The sequence below is a fragment of the Littorina saxatilis genome, unplaced genomic scaffold (genome assembly GCF_037325665.1).
Source record: "Littorina saxatilis isolate snail1 unplaced genomic scaffold, US_GU_Lsax_2.0 scaffold_144, whole genome shotgun sequence".
NCBI classification, from domain to species: Eukaryota; Metazoa; Mollusca; class Gastropoda; order Littorinimorpha; family Littorinidae; genus Littorina; species Littorina saxatilis.
Window position 1 is genome coordinate 237,218 of NW_027127561.1, and position 21,624 is coordinate 258,841.

Consider the following 21,624-nt stretch of genomic DNA (forward strand, 5'->3'; position numbering starts at 1 on the left):
CAGATGCGGCGCAGTCTGAGAAACTGGGAAAATGGAATGCTCCGGATGGTGGAAGAAGGGTGAGAGGAATGGAAAGTAAGGTAGGTGTGGGCATCAGTGTCTTAGTAATGAACACTGGTGGAAAGAATGCTATCAGACAGGGAAATGTTCAAATCCAGAAAGGCGACTGCGGAAGGAGAGATATCAAAGGTGAATTTGATGGAGGGATGGTAGTTACTGACAAAGTGTATGTAATCAGTGAGGTCAGACAACGAGAGAGAGGTGGCACCGAGGCAATCATCGATGTAGCGTTTGCACAGTTCAGGCTGAGGTCCAGTGTAAGTGGAACGAATCTGGGATTCCAGGTGGCCCATGAATAGGCAAGCATAGGAAGGTCCCATTTTAGTGCCCAATCATGGCGACACCACTTATCTGATGAAAGACTTGACCATCAAACTCAAACGTATTGAGCGTGAGGACAAGCTCCGCGAGACGGAGGAGGATCGGAGTCGGTGGGTCGCGAACAGAACGATTGTCCAGGAAGAACTGAAGTGCTTGAAGTCCGTCGGAATGAGGGATGGAGGTATACAGAGAACACACATCCATGGTGAACAGAAGGTTGGGATGAAAAGAAGGGTTGTTGTTGATTTCACCCAGAAGGTGAAGCGCATGAGTGGTGTCTTTGATGTATGAAGGCAGTGTCTGAACGATTGGTTGCAAGAGATGGTCGAGGTACTGAGACAGATGCTCAGTGGGGCAACTGCAAGCGGACACAATAGGTCTGCCTGGAGAGTCAGGTTTGTGTATCTTGGGCAAGAGATACAATTTGGGTTGTTGAACTTGAGACTTGTTCAAGTGTTTTGCAGTAGGAGGAAGCTTGTTTTGTGTGACAGCAGTTTTAATGGTCTGGGAAATGAGTTTTTTGTCTGACAGAAGTGTTGGTTCCGTTAGGGATTGATAAGCAGTAGTGTTGTGGAGCTGCCGATTGGCTTCTTGGATGTACATGCCGCGGTCCCAAACCACAACAGCCCCTCCTTTATCTGCTGGTTTTATGACGATGTCAGATCTTTGTTGTAAGGACTTGAGGGCGACACGTTCTGATTCAGAGAGGTTGCTTTGCTTGATGGGTTTGGGTTTAAGAGCTTTGATGTCTGCCTGACATTGTGAAATGTACAGTTCAACATGGGCAGACTTACCACATGGTGGAAGGTTGCGGCTGCCTGGTTGGAAGAGTTGAATGAAGATGTCCTGTGATGTAGGAGGTCTAGGGACTGAACCTAACACAGCCATCCATCTGAGAGTACGGAAAAAAACCGCTCACAGTCAAGGAGTGTTTTGTACTTGCTTGTGGTTTTGGTTAAAGGAACAAACTTGAGTACTTTGGACATGACTGAGCGTTCATCCTCTGATAAAGTAAGTGTATCTGGGATACAAACTACGCGCGGGTTGGGATCCACGTTAGCAGAGTGGACAGACGCAGACGATGAATGGGGGGATGAAGGCTGTTGGGCAGAGGCAGGTGTAGTGTCTTTGAGTGCACACAGTTTTTTAGTCTTAGTGTTTTTGCAGTTGTTGAAAGTCATCTGGTTGTGCGTGTGAACAATCTGTTTCACAACATGAACAGTGGGAGGAGGAAAGAAAGTGACTAGTTGTCGCTGAAGGGTGCATAGTTTGACCGTAAGACCACGTAATTTACGATCAAGCGCTTTGATCTGAGCAGAGATAAGGTGTTGACTGGCAGCTGCGAGGCAGCGGTTAGTGTCATTCAGCAGTAACGAGTCTGAGCGATCAGCCGGAGAGTGAGTCAAACGAAACCCCTTGGGGATAAGTTTAGCTCGCTGACAGTCTCTCAGAAAAGTGAGATGACTGGAAGTAGTTGTTTTGCCTATTGTCATCCTGCCATAAGAAGTGGTTGGATGATGTCATGGGCACAGGCATACTAGACTAAAAGTGATACACATTCATAAAAAGGGCGGGGGGGACAGAGGGGAAAAGAAAACAAGTCGCGTAAGGCGAAAATACAATATTTAGTCAAGTAGCTGTCGAACTCACTGAATGAAAGTGAACGCAATGCCATTTTTCAGCAAGACCGTATACTCGTAGCATCGTCAGTCCACCGCTCATGGCAAAGGCAGTGAAATTGACAAGAAGAGCGGGGTAGTAGTTGCGCTAAGAAGGATAGCACGCTTTTCTGTACCTCTCTTTGTTTTAACTTTCTGGGCGTGTTTTTAATCCAAACATATCATATCTATATGTTTTTGGAATCAGGAACCGACAAGGAATAAGATGAAAGTGTTTTAAAATTGATTTGGACAATTTAATTTTGATAATAATTTTTATATATTTAATTTTCAGAGCTTGTTTTTAATCCGAATATAACATATTTATATGTTTTTGGAATCAGCAAATGATGGGGAATAAGACGAACGTAAATTTGGATCGTTTTATAAATTTTGATTTTTTTTTACAATTTTCAGATTTTTAATGACCAAAGTCATTAATTAATTTTTAAGCCACCAAGCTGAAATGCAATACCGAACCCCGGGCTTCGTCGAAGATTACTTGACCAAAATTTCAACCAATTTGGTTGAAAAATGAGGGCGTGACAGTGCCGCCTCAACTTTCACGAAAAGCCGGATATGACGTCATCAAAGACATTTATCAAAAAAATGAAAAAAAACGTATGGGGATTTCATACCCAGGAACTCTCATGTCAAATTTCATAAAGATCGGTCCAGTAGTTTAGTCTGAATCGCTCTACACGCACACACACAGACAGACAGACAGACGCACATACACCACGACCCTCGTTTCGATTCCCCCTCGATGTTAAAATATTTAGTCAAAACTTGACTAAATATAAAAACGTACGCACGCACACGCACACATGCACACACACACACACACAACCAAAAACATGAATACACACATAAACACACAAAATGTACTTAGGTCAAAAAAGCCGTTAAACACATCCTTCACTTCGGTATCGAGTCTGATTTGTACATCCATCTTGCATTGAAAAGCACTCTTCCGACAAAAAGAGCAACTTTGTTACGGCGTAGCTTCGCATGTCAAAACTTGCGAAGCAAAGTACTTTGCCGCAGCTGCGGGTTTCTGATATGAAGACTTCAAGACGCTTTGGGAAGTCGACTTCGGTCTCAATTAAAGACAGGCTTTACCAACAGTTTCTGGTTGTGCTAGAGAACATTCTGGCTGCTCTATATAAAGAGCTAGCATTTTCAAAGAATTTGATTTGTGTCGACATACCAGTGGAAATGATAAGCGTCGTTATGGCGCGAGATCAAACTTTTGAAATCTAATTGACGGCTGGTAAGACAAACATTGTTTAAAAAGGAACAAAAAGTCTTGTGAGTTGACTGGTGCATTTTAGATGCAGTTATATTCACTTGATGACGGGAAATTAAGCTACCGAAAACCATGCAACTTTCCCTTGTTACTATTCTAGTCAACTTGGATTTCCATGCATTCGATACGGTTTGATCCTGTGAATATGTATATTGAGTATTGGGCGCATAAAAAACGTACTGCCCGAACAAGGCTACCATCACACATGCACACGCACACGCACACACACACACACACACACACACACACACACATACCCACCCACCCACACACACACACACACACACACACACGCACACACACACACATTCACACACACCGACTGTGTTTTTTGGCATGACTAGGTAAACTTACAATGCTCTGCAAAATGGTTTTATTGAAAACTTTGCAATGCCAAAGAGATCAATATTATACTGGCATGGGTATCGGAAGTGAATGTTAAAGCAGCATGTCTGAATGATAAATAAATTGTTTAAACACACATTCATGTTTGAACACTCGTTGAACTTTTTGTTCCCACGTAACCTTGCAGTACCGGTTTTGTGTGTGCATTTTAGAACACTCATTCCTACATTATCAATTCAGAAAGGTAGAATATTGAATATACCGCATGATGAGAGAGTATGTGTTAAATGCAAGTCTGGTGATATACAAGACTAATTTCATTAAATGTGTCAATGTACGTTTTTGAAAGTTTAGGATAGAAGTTAGTACCTGTGTATTTTCGGAGGAATTCAAACGCACTAAAATGTAAAGATTTATTTCAATAAACAAAGAAGCGATTGTTTTTGAATTCAATGTATTCTATTAAACACATAATGAAACAATTCAGATTTTTGTTTTCATGATGATTTATTTTACCCATCTGGAAGAGGCATATCTGACATAGTCTCAGCGTCGATCTTGTTGTAGCTTATCCTCCTTTCTGAAACAAAAGGCAAAATGCGATTAGTTGTGATGACTACAACCTACACAAATATAAACAGTGTTTTGATACTGAATGGTCGGGTTATACAAGCCACTTTACCTATGCAGCATGGGAACCCTACAATATGCGAAACATATCAACTGACTGCAGCAGCCTGGTTCTTAAAATAATTCTGACGGTCAACACAGTCAACACACTATTCACAGTCCATTTGTTTGGACGACTGTCGTTGTCTCAAAACTCGCATTCTACCTGCTGTCCAAAAGAAGCTAATCTTACGTTGTGCTGCCTTGAAAGAAAATGCCAACAAAGACAAGGAAGCTGTTGCAATGTAAGTTTACCAAACGTTAGCGAATCATGATAGTGCGTAAACAGCAAACAGTACAATCAAAGAATGAAACGCGATGCAGATTTATAGATCTAGCATTCAAAAACTGTCTTTCAAATTTAAGGAAGTTGTTGCAAGGTACCAAATTTTACAGACAGAACCTTGACAAAGCATGTTTTGAAGAGGGTCACCATGGGGGTCTGTGCACGTGCACGTTGAGGCCAAAAGTGCCACGCACGGTGCACGTTACGAAAAAACTCCATGCACGGTGCACGCCGGTGTAGCAGCCTATTTTGAAGCAGACCAATTTTGACCCCCCTGCAAACTTCAAGAATGAGTACATTAAGACCTTTAGAAACAATAGTTATGCATATATGTATATAACTACATAATTATCCTCCCGTCAAAATCAGCTAGCCCAGAATGACCCCCCCGTCAAAACTGACTAGGCCAGTCAGTTTTGACCTCCCCTTCAAACTTCAAGAATAAGTACTTTAGGACCTTTTTAAAACGAAATATGTACATTTCGTTTTAAAAGGTCCTAGTGTACTTATTCTTGAAGTTTCAAAGGAGGTGTCAACATATTTTTTTTACTTTTTAAATTTTGTTTAGATCATTTTTCCAGCAAATATTGTGCACATATACATATATTTCGTTTTAAAAGGTCCTAGTGTACTTATTCTTGAAGTTTCAAAGGAGGTGTCAACATATTTTTTTTACTTTTTAAATTTTTTTTAGATCATTTTTGCAACAGATATTGTGCACATATACAAATATTTCGTTTTGAAAGGTCCTAACGTACTTATTATTGAAGTTTGAAGGGAAGGTCAAAACTGACTGGGGGGGTCAAATTTGGCTAGCCCAGAATGACCTCCCGGTCAAAATCAGCTAGCCCAGAATGACCTCCCGGTCAAAACTGACTATGTGTCAAAATGGCCTGTTACACCGGACCTCTGTGCACGGTGCACGCTACGAGAATTTCCCCATTCCCATGCACGTTACGTCCAAAAAGCCCATTCCCGGTGCACGTGGTAAAGCATCGCCCCCCTCTTTGAAACTGAGGCAAAATCGTAATAATTTTGACTTTGAGAAAAGATTCTTTCCGTTTCCTTATATCTGCATGTTCAAATAAATGGTATTATCAGTAAGCTTAGGTGATACGTTGTAAGAGTGGGAGACACTAGATCTGTACTGTCTGTACTTACCGGGGACACGGCTGCCAGATCGACACTGCGCTTTCGACAGCTCTTCCTCGCGCAGACACTGGAAAAACGCTGTGCAGATCAAACTGTAGGAAATCTCCTTTGGTATCTTCTGTATCTGTTTTTTTCTGGAGCTAAGAAACCGAACAATGTGAAATCGTCTTCCCCGAATCGGCGAATGCAGAGGTGAGAACTGAAAAGTGAATCTAAACCACAATCCTTCACGCGACCTGACCTGATCTTGACCCTTGACCCACCCGACACAAACCAGTCGCCTGCTTTTACCCCCCAAAACGGTTAACCCCCCCCACCACCCGTTTTCTTTGGATAATTATACACTTTAACTACACACATGCCGACGAAATGTTGATCATTGCTTCAATACTCTGAAGATGTTGCTTGAATAACTACCAGGTGAAATTAGTATTTCGGTGTTCAGTAAAATGTTAAAGTTTCTATCACATACACACGCACGCATGCACAGACAGACACAGTTTACCATCGCATAGGCTACACTTACGTGAGCCAGAAAAAACACAAACAGCGATATAGTCCCCATGGTTAAAGAAAACAAACTTGTCATACATTTACAATAATTCCAAATTATTCTTTTGCAACAAAGAAGGTTAAGAGACATTTACAGAACATAGAGCTTGGTTGATAAAGCCGAAATATCAATGTACAAATTGGATCACGTGGCTCCGAACAGCTGGTTGCGGAAAGCCCACTCTACCTGTGAAATTATGATAACTGCGCGTATATAATTATATACAACTCGAGGTAAAAACACCACTATGTCGTCATTGCCTAGTTATCTTATTTTCCGTGAGTTTCAATCACACAATTTGATTTTTGACATATTTATTTATTTATTTTGCAGATTTACCCAATTTGAACTTAACATCGTCTGCTGACAACAACTGCACCTTCCAACGTGATATTGACCGTGGTCAGCGAAGCTGTGTAGTACATGAAGGTCAACCAATCAGATTTCAGTGCAGCGCCAGCAGTAACCCGACGGTCGCCAGCATCACGTGGACTTCTCCATCAGGATTGGCCAACGGACAGGGTGGTAACGGACAACTGGACATCCCGTCTGCTGACAGACACACTCACAACACACAGTTCAACTGCACGGCCACCACAGGAAACTCCCCGTCTGACTCGCGTCTGCCCCTGACAAACTCCACGTCTCTCCGTGTCTATGTGACCTGTGAGTGTGGCCCCTTGACAGTGTGTGTGTGTGTGTGTGTGTGTGTGTGTGTGTGTGTGTGTGTGTGTGTGTGTGTGTGTGTGTGTGTGTGTGAGTGTGTGTGTGTATATATATATATATATATATATATATATAAAACATCAGAAATTGTGAAAGAAACAATTGAAAGTCAGCAGAGACTTTCTTCCGAGATTTGTTAAAATCTCTTAGCAGAGATAGAGAGAGAAATAAGTATCCCTTCACAGACAGCCTATTGGGAGCATCAGACCCTCCTCAAGGGGGACCGAGATTTACAGAGCAAAGTCCCTTTGTGGGGGACGTATCGCAAGGTAATCTAGTCCTGAGGAGGACCATTGTATTTGTACCTAGACCAAACACGTGTTTCGACACTATTGTGTCTCATCAGTGGTCAGGTGGTACTGATGGCGAGATATATATATATATATATGTGTGTGTGTGTGTGTGTGTGTGTGTGTGTGTGTGTGCATGTGCGCGTGTGTGTGTACACTGATTTTGTTTGCGAACATGCACACACTTCCTGGGTTTGTTTTGTCAAGACCCATCACGTTTATTGGCCTTGGAACTGAACAACCTTGCCACCAACCTTACGGTGGATGAGAGTGTCACTTCCGTCAACGTCACGTGTCGCTCTGACGGGCGTCCGACTCCCAGGATGCAACTCGTCAGAAAGCATGACGGGACGGTGCTGAAGACGGTGACCGGGGGCACGTACACAGATGTTGATGACGACACAGTTGTGGATCACGTGATCAGCCCTGCAAGGTGTGAGGACACCGGGACCTATATGTGTGTCTCTGACAACCAGCTGGGACCAGAGGAGCGGAGGGCACTCAGCTTGTTTGTCAACTGTAAGTGTTGCTAGGTATTCTTTTGGAATGTGTTGACACAGGTTAAAGGCACAGTCAGCTTCCCGTTAACCATCACAGACACTGTCAGGCTTTACACACAGTACAAATACCCTTTCATTTAAACACTCACCAATTGAGAACATCCTAGGTGCCCTCCATAAAGAGCGAGCAATTTTCAAAGAATTTATTTGAGCGTTGTTTATCTTACCCCTGAGCCATCGTGAACCCGTGTGATCCAGTTTCCTTTTTACATTTAGTCAAGTTTTGACTAAATGTTTTAACATCGAGGGAAAATCGAAACGAGGGTCGTGGTGTATGTGCGTGTGTGTGTCTGTGTGTGTGTGTGTGTGTGTGTAGAGCGATTCAGACTAAACTACTGGACCGATATTTATGAAATTTGACATGAGAGTTCCTGGGTATGAAATCCCCTTGTCGGTTCCTGATTCCAAAAACATATAGATATGATATTTTTGGATTAAAAACACGCTCAGAAAGTTAAAACAAAGAGAGGTACAGAAAAGCGTGCTATCCTTCTTAGCGCAACTACTACCCCGCTCTTCTTATCAATTTCACTGCCTTTGCCTCGTCGCGATATAACCTTCGTGGTTGAAAACGACGTTAAACACCAAATAAAGAAAGAAAGAACTGCCTTTGCCATGAGCGGTGGACTGACGATGCTACGAGTATACGGTCTTGCTGAAAAATGGCATTGCGTTCAGTTTCATTCTGTGAGTTCGACAGCTACTTGACTAAATATTGTATTTTCGCCTTACGCGACTTGTTACATTTAGTCAAGGGGGAATCGAGACGAGGGTCGTGGTGTATGTGTGTGTGTGTGTCCGTCTGTGCGTGTGTGTGTGTGTGTGTGTGTGTGTGTGTGTGTGTGTGTGTGTGTGTGTGTGTGTAGAGCGATTCAGACTAAACTACTGGACCGATCTTTATGAAATTTGACATTAGAGTTCCTGGGTATGAAATCCCCGAACGTTTTTTTCATTTTTTTGATAAATGTCTTTGATGACGTCATATCCGGCTTTTCGTGAAAGTTGAGGCGGCACTGTCACGCCCTCATTTTTCAACTACATTGATTGAAATTTTGGTCAAGCAATCTTCGACGAAGTCCGGACGTATTGCATTTCGGCTTGGTGGCTTAAAAATTAATTAATGACTTTGGTCATTAAAAATCTGAAAATTGTAAACAAAAATAAAAATTTATAAAACGATCCAAATTTACGTTCATCTTATTCTCCATCATTTTCTGATTCCAAAAACATATAAGTATGTTATATTTGGATTAAAAACAAGCTCTGAAAATTAAATATATAAAAATTATTATCAAAATTAAATTGTCCAAATCAATTTAAAAACACTTTCATCTTATTCCTTGTCTGTTCCTGATTCCAAAAACATATAGATATGATATGTTTAGATTAAAAACACGCTCAGAAAGTTAAAACAAAGAGAGTTACAGAAAAGCGTGCTATCCTTCTTAGCGCAACTACTACCTCGCTCTTCTTGTCAATTTCACTGCCTTTGCCATGAGCGGTGGACTGACGATGCTACGAGTATACGGTCTTGCTGAAAAATGGCATTGCGTTCAGTTTCATTCTGTGAGTTCGACAGCTACTTGACTAAATGTTGTATTTTCGCCTTACGCGACTTGTTACATAGAGGGGGAATCGAAACGAGGGTCGTGGTGTATGTTTGTGTGTGTGTGTGTGTGTTTGTGCGTGCGTGTAGAGCGATTCAGACCAAACTACTGGACCGATCTTTATGAAATTTTACATGAGAGTTCCTGGGAATGATATCCCCGAACGTTTTTTTCATTTTTATGATAAATGTCTTTGATGACGTCATATCCGGCTTTTCGTGAAAGTTGAGGCGGCACTGTCACGACCTCATTTTTCAACCAAATTGGTTGAAATTTTGGTCAAGTAATCTTCGACGAAGCCCGGACTTCGGTATTGCATTTCAGCTTGGTGGCTTAAAAATTAATTAATGACTTTGGTCATTAAAAATCTGAAAATTGTAATATAAAACGATCCAAATTTACGTTCATCTTATTCTCCATAATTTTCTGATTCCAAAAACATATAAATATGTTATATTTGGATTAAAAACAAGCTCTGAAAATTAAATATATAAACATTATTATCAAAATTAAATTGTCCAAATCAATTTAAAAACACTTTCATCTTATTCCTTGTCGGTTCCTGATTCCAAAAACATATAGATATGATATGTTTGGATTAAAAACACGCTCAGAAAGTTAAAACAAAGAGAGGTACAGAAAAGCGTGCTATCCTTCTTAGCGCAACTACTACCCCGCTCTTCTTGTCAATTTCACTGCCTTTGCCATGAGCGGTGGACTGACGATGCTACGAGTATACGGTCTTGCTGAAAAATGGCATTGCGTTCAGTTTCATTCTGTGAGTTCGACAGCTACTTGACTAAATGTTGTATTTTCGCCTTACGCGACTTGTCTCACAATTTAGTCGTCAGTTTTTGATTTCAATGCGACTCGCTGTAAGCTTATCTGCAATAGCACGTTATTGTGTACCTCTGAAAACGCAACAAGCGGCTGCGAGTCACACAAACTGAGCGGTGGCAGTTGCCCGTTCAAAGGAACTGGCGCTATGCAGAACCATCGTCTGCTGCGCGAAACACGTTTTGCGTGACACGTTTCCGGGCTTTTCTTTTTTCAAACTTTCAAAACTTCGAATTGTACTGATCTTGTCTTGATGAAAAAAGAATTCTTTTATGATTTAAAAATATTTGTGTAACAAGCTGTCAATTTATTATTGAGATTTTAAAAGTTAGGTCAAGCGCCAAAACGAGGCGTCCGATTGTCTGATCAGACAATCCGGCTGGAGACGCAAAAATAAATTCTTTGAAAATTGCTCGCTCTTTACGGTTAACGGAGGGCACCTAGGATGTTCTCAAGCGGTGAGTGTTAAAACGAAAGGGTGTTTGTACTGTGTGTAAATTGAACCAGTGGAAGAGGCCTTCACGAATCACTGTAAAAACAACAACTATACTTCATTATAACATGATATCCCATGAGCTGCTTCTTTGTCTCTGTAATACCACTATGGGTATATATGTTGTATTTTTTGGCTTCAATAAATACATAATGGCCTCAATAAAATACATCATAGTACCGATTCTGGTTTGGCCGAGGAACTATACTTCTGCCTACCCTTGACCCTGCACCGAACATGTTTCAGTGGATTGAAAAGCATTGCTCACATGGCTAAACAAAAGAAAACACAACATTCACAGAAGACAAAACCATGATACGTATCTGAGGTACGCGATTCAATAAACAAAGCGTTTATCTTTACACTTTGGGTGCAGGTCGAGTCAAAAAAGAACAAAAGCGAAGAATCAACTGATAGTGACAGCAAACGAACCTCGCTGGTCTGATTGGAGGTGAAGCTAGAGTAACCTCCCTTCCACGAACACGGCACTACTGATCTAAAAATGCACACTGATCTAACAAAACAAGAATTAAATGGCACGTTAATTTCACTGACACAAGGTGAATCAATGAAACACTATGCAAGACTGAAAATGAAGTGGAAACAACTCTTAACTGCACAGCGGGTCGAGTTCTCCAAGCACATTTTCATCTAACCTTACGAAACACAAAGTTCAGTGTAAACAGAAGCACAGAAGATAAACAAGAAATTCCTCCGATAGGAAAAACACCCCCGTCAAGGGAAATAACCTTCTCAGTTGGTGGCAGTGAGAATGGTTATTTCCCTTTGACCAACGGGGGTGTGCCTCTATAAGTCCTTGTATAATTTTAATCCACCAATAACTCCCTAACCGTGTGTTTGACTGGTCCCAATTTTTGTAAGGACCGTCTCAGAAATGTATAGATCGAACCTGTTCACCAAGTTTGGTGACGATCGGTCCGTTCATTCTTGAGATCTACTTGCGAACACAAACACACAAACACACAAACACACAAACAAACACACAAACAAACACATCGAGTGAAACCTATACACACCCCTATACCGGGGGTGTAATTAGCTTTTCTTGTGTAGCGAGCAGCGTCTGCAGAACGCACTCACACAAATGTCAACAGCACTGATTCTAAATCTACATTGCAACCTTAGGTAAATTCAGCGACATGTAAACAAACAATATGGTGCACACATTCAGTCAGGATTCACCCATCAATAGCAACAGCCTCAGTGCAGAACTCAAGACGTCTGCAGCAAGCACTTCCATTCTTTTTATATTTAGTCAAGTTTTGACTAAATATTTTAACATCGAGGGGGAATCGAAACGAGGGTCGTGGTGTATGTGCGTGTGTGCGTGTGTGTGTGTGTGTGTGTGTGTGTGTGTGTGTGTGGAGCGATTCAGACTAAACTACTGGACCGATCTTTATGAAATTTGACATGAGAGTTCCTGGGTATGAAATCCCCGAACGTTTTTTTTCATTTTTTTGATAAATGTCTTTGATGACGTCATATCCGGCTTTTCGTGAAAGTTGAGGCGGCACTGTCACGCCCTCATTTTTCAACCAAATTGGTTGACATTTTGGTCAAGTAATCTTCGACGAAGCCCGGACTTCGGTTTTGCATTTCAGCTTGGTGGCTTAAAAATTAATTGATGACTTTGGTCATTAAAAATCTGAAAATTGTAAAAAAAAATAAAAATTTATAAAACGATCCAAATTTACGTTTATCTTATTTTCCATCATTTGCTGATTCCAAAAACATATAAATATGTTATATTCGGATTAAAAACAAGCTCTGAAAATTAAATATATACAAATTATTATCAAAATTAAATTGTCCAAATAAATTTAAAAACACTTTCATCTTATTCCTTGTCGGTTCCTGATTCCAAAAACATATAGATATGATATGTTTGGATTAAAAACACGCTCAGAAAGTTAAAACAAAGAGAGGTACAGAAAAGCGTGCTATCCTTCTTAGCGCAACTGCTACCCCGCTCTTCTTGTCAATTTCACTGCCTTTGCCATGAGCGGTGGACTGACGATGCTACGAGTATACGGTCTTGCTAAAAAATGGCATTGCGTTCAGTTTCATTCTGTGAGTTCGACAGCTACTTGACTAAATATTGTATTTTCGCCTTACGCGACTTGTTTTTCTTTAAAAGGCCCAATATCCAACTACAGCATCAACATCGTTATCTTTCCCACACAAGCAAGCTCCACAGCTACAGTCACGCACACAGAGTAACATTGATCAACAGAGATTCCCCAACCCCCGAAAAGGTGTGTGTGTGTGTGTGTGTGTGTGTGTGTGTGTGTGTGTGAGGGTATGTGTGTGTGTGCAAGCTATTCTGAGCGTGCAATGGCACGGGCATTGTCGGTGTTACCCAAAGGCAAAGGGGAAGAACCCTATTATTACTGGCCGATTACCTTGAAGCTTGATTAGACCGTTTAGATCTGCAGCCAGAATACTGAGACTATACCTTCTGAAAAGTTACAAAAAATTAAACACATGATGTACGCTCAAAATCAAATCAGACCTTTTTAATTTGACATCCAACCTAAGCAATTCCCTCGAGCGCACGCGCGCGTGTGTGTGTGTGTTTGCCTACGGGCGGGTGTCTGTGTGTGTTTGTGTCTCTCTGTGTGTTCAACAAACAAAGATGCACTGCGTTAGTGTACCTTTTTCGCTGGCCGGTTCGCTTCGTCATCCAGATATCCTTGGCATTCGTTGTCATTAATCCAACAAAATAAGGGCACAAATTTGTGGCCCACAAACTGCAAATGTGCCTCACAAATTTTTGGGCTTATTTTTATGGGACACATTTTGGTTTTGTGGGCCACAAACTGTATTTGTGGAGCATAAATAAGGGGCACAAATTAAGCTTCATACAAAAATAAGGACACATATTTGTGGGGCTTAAACAGTGTTTTTGCCCCAAAAAATGTTTTGGGCTCTTTTTTTTCCTCCTTATTTTGAGGGCCCCAAAGGGTTTAAAATCGTGATCGTGATTGGCGATTTTTGACCTTTCTGTGACCGTGATTGCCGAAATTTCCATTTCTGTGATCGTGATGGGACTTTGCCCGTGATCCGTGATGACAAAGAAATCAAGTCTCGTGATCGTGATCGTGATTTGTTTTCGTGATCGTGATGGGCATTATTGCAAAGCATTTTATTTTCAACGTACATTTTTCACAGCTGTATCACTCTATGATCCTCTATTCGTCAAGGTGTTCGTGATCGTGAAAACAAAAATCAAGGTAACTGTGATCGTGAAAGCTAAAATTTCCCTTCCCGTGATCGTGATGATACCCCCCCTTTGGGGCCCTCTATTTTGGACGTTGAGCGTGGTTTTCAGACCTACTGCGTTTCGGTTTTTAGTTAATGGCGGATCGAAGGCGCTTGCTACAGATCTCTGGACAGAATCTCCAATGGCAATGATGTTTGCTAAGTAATGCGAGAGAATTGGGACGGGCGAACCTTTGCATATTAACCAGAGGTAAGTTTCCATGTTTCGTTTCATAACTGAGAGTCGGTTTATGGTAGTATGTGTTGCAACATGTGTCATTTGGACTCACTCGAGTCACTGTCAGTCACTCAGTCGAGTCAATGTCACCGTGTCAGTCCACAGGCGGAAGGTATCGTTCACTGGACAACTACTTCCATAGAAAGACTGTGATAGTAGTAGTCCAGTGAACGATACCTTCCGCCTGTGGTCAGTCCACAGGCGGAAGGTATTGTCCACTGGACTACTACTATCACAGAAAGACTACTGTGATAGTAGTCGTCCGGTGGACGATACCTTCCGCCTGTGGTCAAGGTATCGTTCACTGAACCAACACGTAGATAGCTGCCCTGTACAGGGATTTTGTCATTAATTTGAAGAAGAAGATTACCACTACCACGTTTTTGCAGCATTATTTTCAAGGTGCATTATCATAATATTTTATAAATTCCTTTTGTTTTTAAAGATTGAGTCTAACTTGAAATACTCAAATAGGCAACTTTCTGATCGGTTCCCAATTATTTTATTGCAGGTTGGTATCAATCAGAAGAGAGCTAGAGCTACATGTTCAACTTCAAGGTCTCCTCTCAGCTGAAAAAGCCAACCGATTGCTGCATGATCTTGAGGCTGTCACTGACAGAAGTAAAATATTTGATGCCACTGCCGCAAATCAGGTAAGAGTAAGGCGAAGAGGTTTTATTATGTACAACTGCCAGTGTTATGATGTACAGTGTTTTTTTTCCTTCCCCTCCCTCACGAGTCACATTCTCAAGTTCTGGTCAGAATAACTCATATATGGAGGTGTGTGTGTGTGCATGTGTGACTGTGAGCAAGACTGAGAGAGTGTTTTCATTTTATTTTTATAATTCATGTTCAGGGATAATAATAAAATAATGAACACCTACTGACTTAGAGTCCAAACCACTGAACTGCTCGAAGCTCTTAGCTTTATTTCACCAGTATGATGATCATGCAGTTCCTCCAGTATTAGAATCATTACTAATACTAGAAGCGCATGACTTTCATAAAGTATAATGTATTGCTGTAAACAGTCACTCCCTCACTGTCAGGATATATCTCATTCTCAGGGAAACTGTGTGTCAAGTTCTATTATTGTTTTCCTTTGTGCTCTACACACATGCATACATGTTATACATACATATAATATACATATGTTATGCACACATCAACTTGTCTACATTGTATGTCTGTCACTCTATCAGTCTATGTGAACACATTCAGTTCACTGATTTAGTCAAAACTTCACTAAATGTAAAAGGACTTATAAAATTTTATATTCTAGAAAGATATCAATGCCACTGTCCCACAGTATCATAAGAATCAAGCGTTAATGTTGGTTTGGTCATCTGTTGTCTTTTTATATTTAGTCAAGTTTTGACTAAATATTTTAACATCGAGGGGGAATCGAAACGAGGGTCGTGGTGTATGTGCGTCTGTCTGTCTGTGTGTGTGTGTGTGTGTGTGTGTGTGTGTGTGTGTGGAGCGATTCAGACTAAACTACTGGACCGATCTTTATGAAATTTGACATGAGAGTTCCTGGGTATGAAATCCCCGAACGTTTTTTTCATTTTTTTGATAAATGTCTTTGATGACGTCATATCCGGCTTTTCGTGAAAGTTGAGGCGGCACTGTCACGCCCTCATTTTTCAACCAAATTGGTTGAAATTTTGGTCAAGTAATCTTCGACGAAGCCCGGACTTCGGTATTGCATTTCAGCTTGGTGGCTTAAAAATTAATTGATGACTTTGGTCATTAAAAATCTGAAAATTGTAAAAAAAAATAAAAAATTATAAAACGATCCAAATTTACGTTTATCTTATTCTTCATTATTTGCTGATTCCAAAAACATATAAATATGTTATATTCGGATTAAAAACAAGCTCTGAAAATTAAATATATACAAATTATTATCAAAATTAAATTGTCCAAATCAATGTAAAAACACTTTCATCTTATTCCTTGTCGGTTCCTGATTCCAAAAACATATAGATATGATATGTTTGGATTAAAAACACGCTCAGAAAGTTAAAACAAAGAGAGGTACAGAAAAGCGTGCTATCCTTCTTAGCGCAACTGCTACCCCGCTCTTCTTGTCAATTTCACTGCCTTTGCCATGAGCGGTGGACTGACGATGCTACGAGTATACGGTCTTGCTAAAAAATGGCATTGCGTTCAGTTTCATTCTGTGAGTTCGACAGCTACTTGACTAAATATTGTATTTTCGCCTTACGCGACTTGTTGTTGTTGTTTTATGGGGGAGGGTGCAGTGTGTAAATTCATCTGGTTCTGTGGACCGTGTGTTTGTTGTTCCTCCACATAGGTAAATATCATACTGCATGTAGCTACTAATACTACTTGTCCTGTCAACTAACTGTTTTAAATTTGGTGCTCAGAGGAATGTTACTTCAGCCAATATTATATATTACAGGTTGGCATCGATCCGGCACAGTGGAAGAAGCAGATTGATTCCTTCATGATTCGGAAGCTGTCAAGACTCAAATGGGAAATATTTCACGCTAATGGCAATTCAGGTAAGAGTTTTGCTGCATGATCATATTGTGTTTTATCCTCCCAGTCTCAAGTTCCGGTTACATTCTGACTGTCGGTGTGTGTTTGTGTGTGAGAACCGAAGTGTGTGTGTGTGTGTGTGTGTGTGTGTGTGTGTGTGTGTGTGTGTGTGTGTTTGATTTTCCCTGGCCAGTCAGGAGAGCTGCCAGACATTAATAGTAATAATACCTGCAGATGTTTCTAGCCCTGCAGATTGATGTTACACACCTTTGCTTTGCTTTTTGAATTTGATAGCAAGCGCTGACTGGGAATGTGTCTTCTATATTTCATATATTTTAAATTGAAGTAGGCATTAGAACTTGTCTTCCAGGGAATTAGAATGTTTACGCTCTTGGCATTTATGTGGGTTTAGTGTGTGTGTGTGTGTGTGTGTCAGTTACAAACACAATTTACTCCTTACTCATACTTAAAACTTGTTCTTGTCATTGTGTTTGGATTTAAGATCAGTTCCTTTGTCATTCATTTGTCAGTAGGGACAGAAGATGACGAAGACCTGGCCAGTGAATGTGGATGAAAAGCAGTGCTATCCAAGTCCAGCTGTGATCGATGGGGAAACTACAGCAACAGCGGCAGTAAATGTCCACTCAGTATTGGTTGTACTGAGCATTACAACTTGTTGCTATTGTAAATTTGTGTCAATGTTTTAAAGGCCCACTACGCCTCATTTAAAAAGTTGTCCTCACCTTTAACATGGGATAAGACCATCCCTCCACCAAAAATCAACACTTTGACTGCTTTCTGTAGTGAGGTAGATGTTTTGGTGGTTTCGGTGAATACATACCTTAATTTATTCTTTAAAAGGATACCACTCTTCATAGAGAGCCTTGAGGCATTTCATTTTTGGTATGCAACTATTAGTGCCCGTATGGTCTTATTTCATGTAAAAGCCTCGGGGATGTCGTCAGGCGTCCGACATAGACGGATTGAAAGGCTCAAATGTCTGATTCACATAGCCGCATGGCGGTCAGATGTCCTATCGTTTTGAACTGAGCGCTGTCATTGTCCGATAAGAACTCCATTCCTTCGGACAGCGCACTATTCTATATTTTTCTCTCAAGATACACATTTTCAAAAAGCGACCGAGCACTCTCGCGTACATGTGCACTGAAGTTGTACAGTGCGGATCTTGTGTTTTCAGGAATTCCAAACCGTTTGTGAGATGGGCTGTTTGGGTACACCTGTCTTCACATTAAAGTTAGGAGTACGGGAGACAACTCCAACTGACCATAAGTCTTGCGTCTGCTTTTGGTTTCAGTTCGAGACATTTTGACGAAGCGCATTGAATTATGCCACCGAAATAAAACTAAGGCCTGTCCACTTACAAAAACTGCTCGGTGAAAGTACAATCTTACATTTTGTTAAGGAAATATGCGGCAGTAAAATTGAATTTGGAGAATACATGGAATAACCTGGTTTTCTGAGAAGTGACATAAAAATAAATAGAACAATTGTGAATACTTCTTCTTCTTCTGTGTTCGTGGGCTGAAATTCCCTCGTACACTCATGTTTTTGCACGAGTGGATTTTTACGTGTATGAACGTTTTTGCCCCGCCATTTAGGCAGCCATACACCGCTTTCGGAGGATTGTGAATACTGATCGACATAGAGTGCCGTTGCTATGGAAACAGTCGTTACATTGGATTGCTAGGAAACAGTTTAACAGCGACATCATACATCAGAAATTCCTAATATTTGGCACAAAGATGCACATGTATCATATCTACAATCATATAGAACGATATTTTTACAACAGAATACAGTTGAATTTTAATATCTTTTGTCAAAAGAATGAACGAATTTCTCATTGCATATTCATTACACTAATTAATTTAAATTCAACTGTAGTTGTTTAAAAAAAACACACGTTCTATATAATTGTAGATATAATACATGTGTATCCTTGTGCCAAATATTATACATTTCTGATGTATGATGTTGCTGTAAAGCCGTTTTCTAGAAATCCCATATGACGCTGTAAATGCTAGCAACAGCAGTCAATATTCATCCACAATGTTTTCATTCATTTTAATAATATAAGTCACTTCAATAACTACCCAGAAAACTAAGTTATTCCTTGACTGTATTCTTCAAGTTTAAGTTTGGTAATTTTACTGCCGCACATTGCCTTAAGTCATAAATAAAGGGTTCCAGTAACATACCATTCTTCTTTAGTTATTACTAGATGATTACCCGCTTCGCCGTGTACCGGCTTTGCCGGAAAGAAGTAGAGCCGAATACCAGGCTGCGCCTGGGACCCGGCTTCGCCGGGTGTACGCCGGCTTCGCCGGCGCACGAAGGAAAGGAGATAAACGCGCAAAACACTGGAGACCTTCTAAAAATAGTAACGTGCAGTGACCTTCTAAAAATAGTAACGTAGTAACGGGAATATGGATTGACGCCTAACGGAGGAACGGAGATAATCGCGGCTGAAAACACTTGAGAAGATAAGGAAGAGTTACTGGTAGTGGATCCAGACAACAACAAAAATCGGTTCAGCGCGCACAGCGCTGCGCGCTGAGAGCACGTGTTGAAATATCTCATCGACCAGGTTGTGTCCCGGGTGTACCTGAATATGCCCACCAAATTTGAAACAGATCCATCGAGAACTTTGGCCGTGCATCGCGAACAGACAGACAGACAGACACTAGTCGTATATATATATATACTAGAATGAATACCCGCTTCGCCGGGTAGCCGGCTTCGCCGGGAAGAAGTACTTAGAGCCGTACGCCGGCTTCGCCGGGTCCGAACAATGGACCCGCCAAGCTTAGGTCCCTCCCAGATTCGTGGAATGGGAACAGCACGAAAGTGATTCAGTGGCCATAATGCCATTCCTGACCATATCGAGTCCCATCCTTGTCGACGAATGTAACCGTGTTAATCACCTTTGGAGGCGAACTCCACTCAAACAGGATTGAGCAATTTATAGCTTATCTGTAAGCCCTTTTGAACTGTTATGGCTTTTCAAAGGAAGGCCAGTACATACAAATACACAAAAGCCGCCAGACCACATCACAAACAGAACTGAACAATCCCCAGGTGTTGCTCACATAGAGAGACACACACACACACACACACACACACACACACACACAAACACAGAAAAGCCGTATCTATAGAGAGATAGATGACAGTGTATTTTTCGCGTGGCTATAAATTGATTCGACCTTTGCACTTTTACAGTGAGGATAATTTACGGGTCCAATTTACGTTCTGGACACTTTGGTGACCTTCTAAAAATAGTAACAGAACGCCGGGAATATCCGAACACGCCCCACTCATACTATAGTGCACCATACGAAGGAAGGGAGGTAAACGCTGAAAACCTGGAGAAGATGAGAAGATAAGGAAGAGTTACTTATAATGGTGAAATGAACACAAAAACCAAAATCGGTTCAGCGCTGCGCGCTGAGAGCACGTGTTGAAATATCTCATCGATGATATTGTGTCCGGGGTGTAGCTGAATACGGTGTCCAAATTTGAAAAAGATCCACCGAGAACTTTGGCTTTGGTGTGTCGGTATGGGGGCCCGGGTAGCTGAGGTGGAACCAAAATAGCTGAGGTGGAACCAAAATCGGTTCAGCGCTGCGCGCTGAGAGCACGTGTTGAAATATCGACCAGGTTGTGTCCTGTCCCGGGTCTACCTGAATATGCCCACCAAATTTGAAGCAGATCCATCGAGAACTTTGGCCGTGCATCGCGAACTCACACACAGACACACACACACCCACACACACACAGACAGACACAAGTCGTATATATATATATAGATATAGATGAACTTTGGAAGGTTAGATGTTGGATCTGTTTTTAAAAAATATTTCCTCATAGAAAAATATGCCTTACAGGGAAGCAGCTAGCCGGTTTGTGTAGAGGTTTGTGTACATGTGTTTGTGTAGAGGTGTTCTTATTGCATGTTCAAGCCAGGACAAATGGTGACCTGAAACATTTACACATTACATATGTATGCAGGACTGCTACTTTTAAGCTTAGGTGCAAGTGTGATGATATATTTGTTTGACTGATTATGGGCATTAAAATAAAACTGCAAAAAGAATACTTACACTTGAGATCTGATTTTGTGTGTGTCTGTGTGTGTGTGCGCATGAGGGTGTGTGTGGGCCGTTTGACATACTTGCAGAAGAAACAAACAGAGGTAACTGATAAACTGCATTTATTAACACAAAGATGTAAACAAAGTGAGTTCACACATTTCACAAAAGTAAAACAAGGCAGTCTCACATGCATTCACAATATTTAGTACTCGCATGAATGGCCAAAGATTATAGGCTGAGAATGCAAGTTCTAATTTGGCACATTTGTACATGTAGCTGCATCCGCTAGACATATATAACCATCTTACAATAAAAAATAACAAAAATAGTGGTTAGGACGTCGGCCTGAAAATCTAGGTCCTAGGTTCGAATCTCTGCAGAGGCATTTAATTTTCCCCTTAGTTGAAATAAAAATGCTCAATCCAGAGAGAGCAACCGTAAAGTTACCAGGGTAAAAGTAAAGCGTTGAATGCAGCTATGAAGGTAATGCCAGCAGTGTGGGTCAAGATTCAGGCCGCCTTCTATGCACAGATTTCTGTGTAGGATTCTCAGCTCTATCTTTACAAACACATAATCCCCAATAACCATACAGTGGAACCCCCCTTTTAAGACCCC

The 21,624-nt window shown here is 41.1% G+C and overlaps 2 protein-coding genes across 2 annotated transcripts; one reads left to right on the top strand and one right to left on the bottom strand.

The window, feature by feature from the left end:
- Positions 1-381: 381 nt before the first annotated feature.
- LOC138955984 (uncharacterized) lies at positions 382-1,269 on the bottom strand. The gene has a single exon (XM_070327468.1). It carries the CDS (start codon positions 1,267-1,269, stop codon positions 382-384), a length of 888 nt encoding a protein of 295 aa, XP_070183569.1.
- A 3,527-nt stretch (positions 1,270-4,796) lies between these two features.
- LOC138955985 (uncharacterized) lies at positions 4,797-7,902 on the top strand. The gene is made up of 3 exons (XM_070327469.1): positions 4,797-4,802; positions 6,803-7,019; positions 7,577-7,902. The coding sequence occupies exons 1-3, from the start codon at positions 4,797-4,799 to the stop codon at positions 7,900-7,902; spliced, it is 549 nt and encodes a 182-aa protein (XP_070183570.1).
- Positions 7,903-21,624: the final 13,722 nt, after the last annotated feature.

Excerpts from the sequence above, each read along its gene's own strand:
- LOC138955984 (XM_070327468.1), bottom strand. The coding sequence starts at position 1,269 with ATGGCTGTGTTAGGTTCAGTCCCTAGACCTCCTACATCACAGGACATC.
- LOC138955985 (XM_070327469.1), top strand. Across the intron at positions 7,020-7,576 it reads TCTCCGTGTCTATGTGACCT|ACCCATCACGTTTATTGGCC; the intron begins GTGAGTGTGGCC and ends TGTTTTGTCAAG.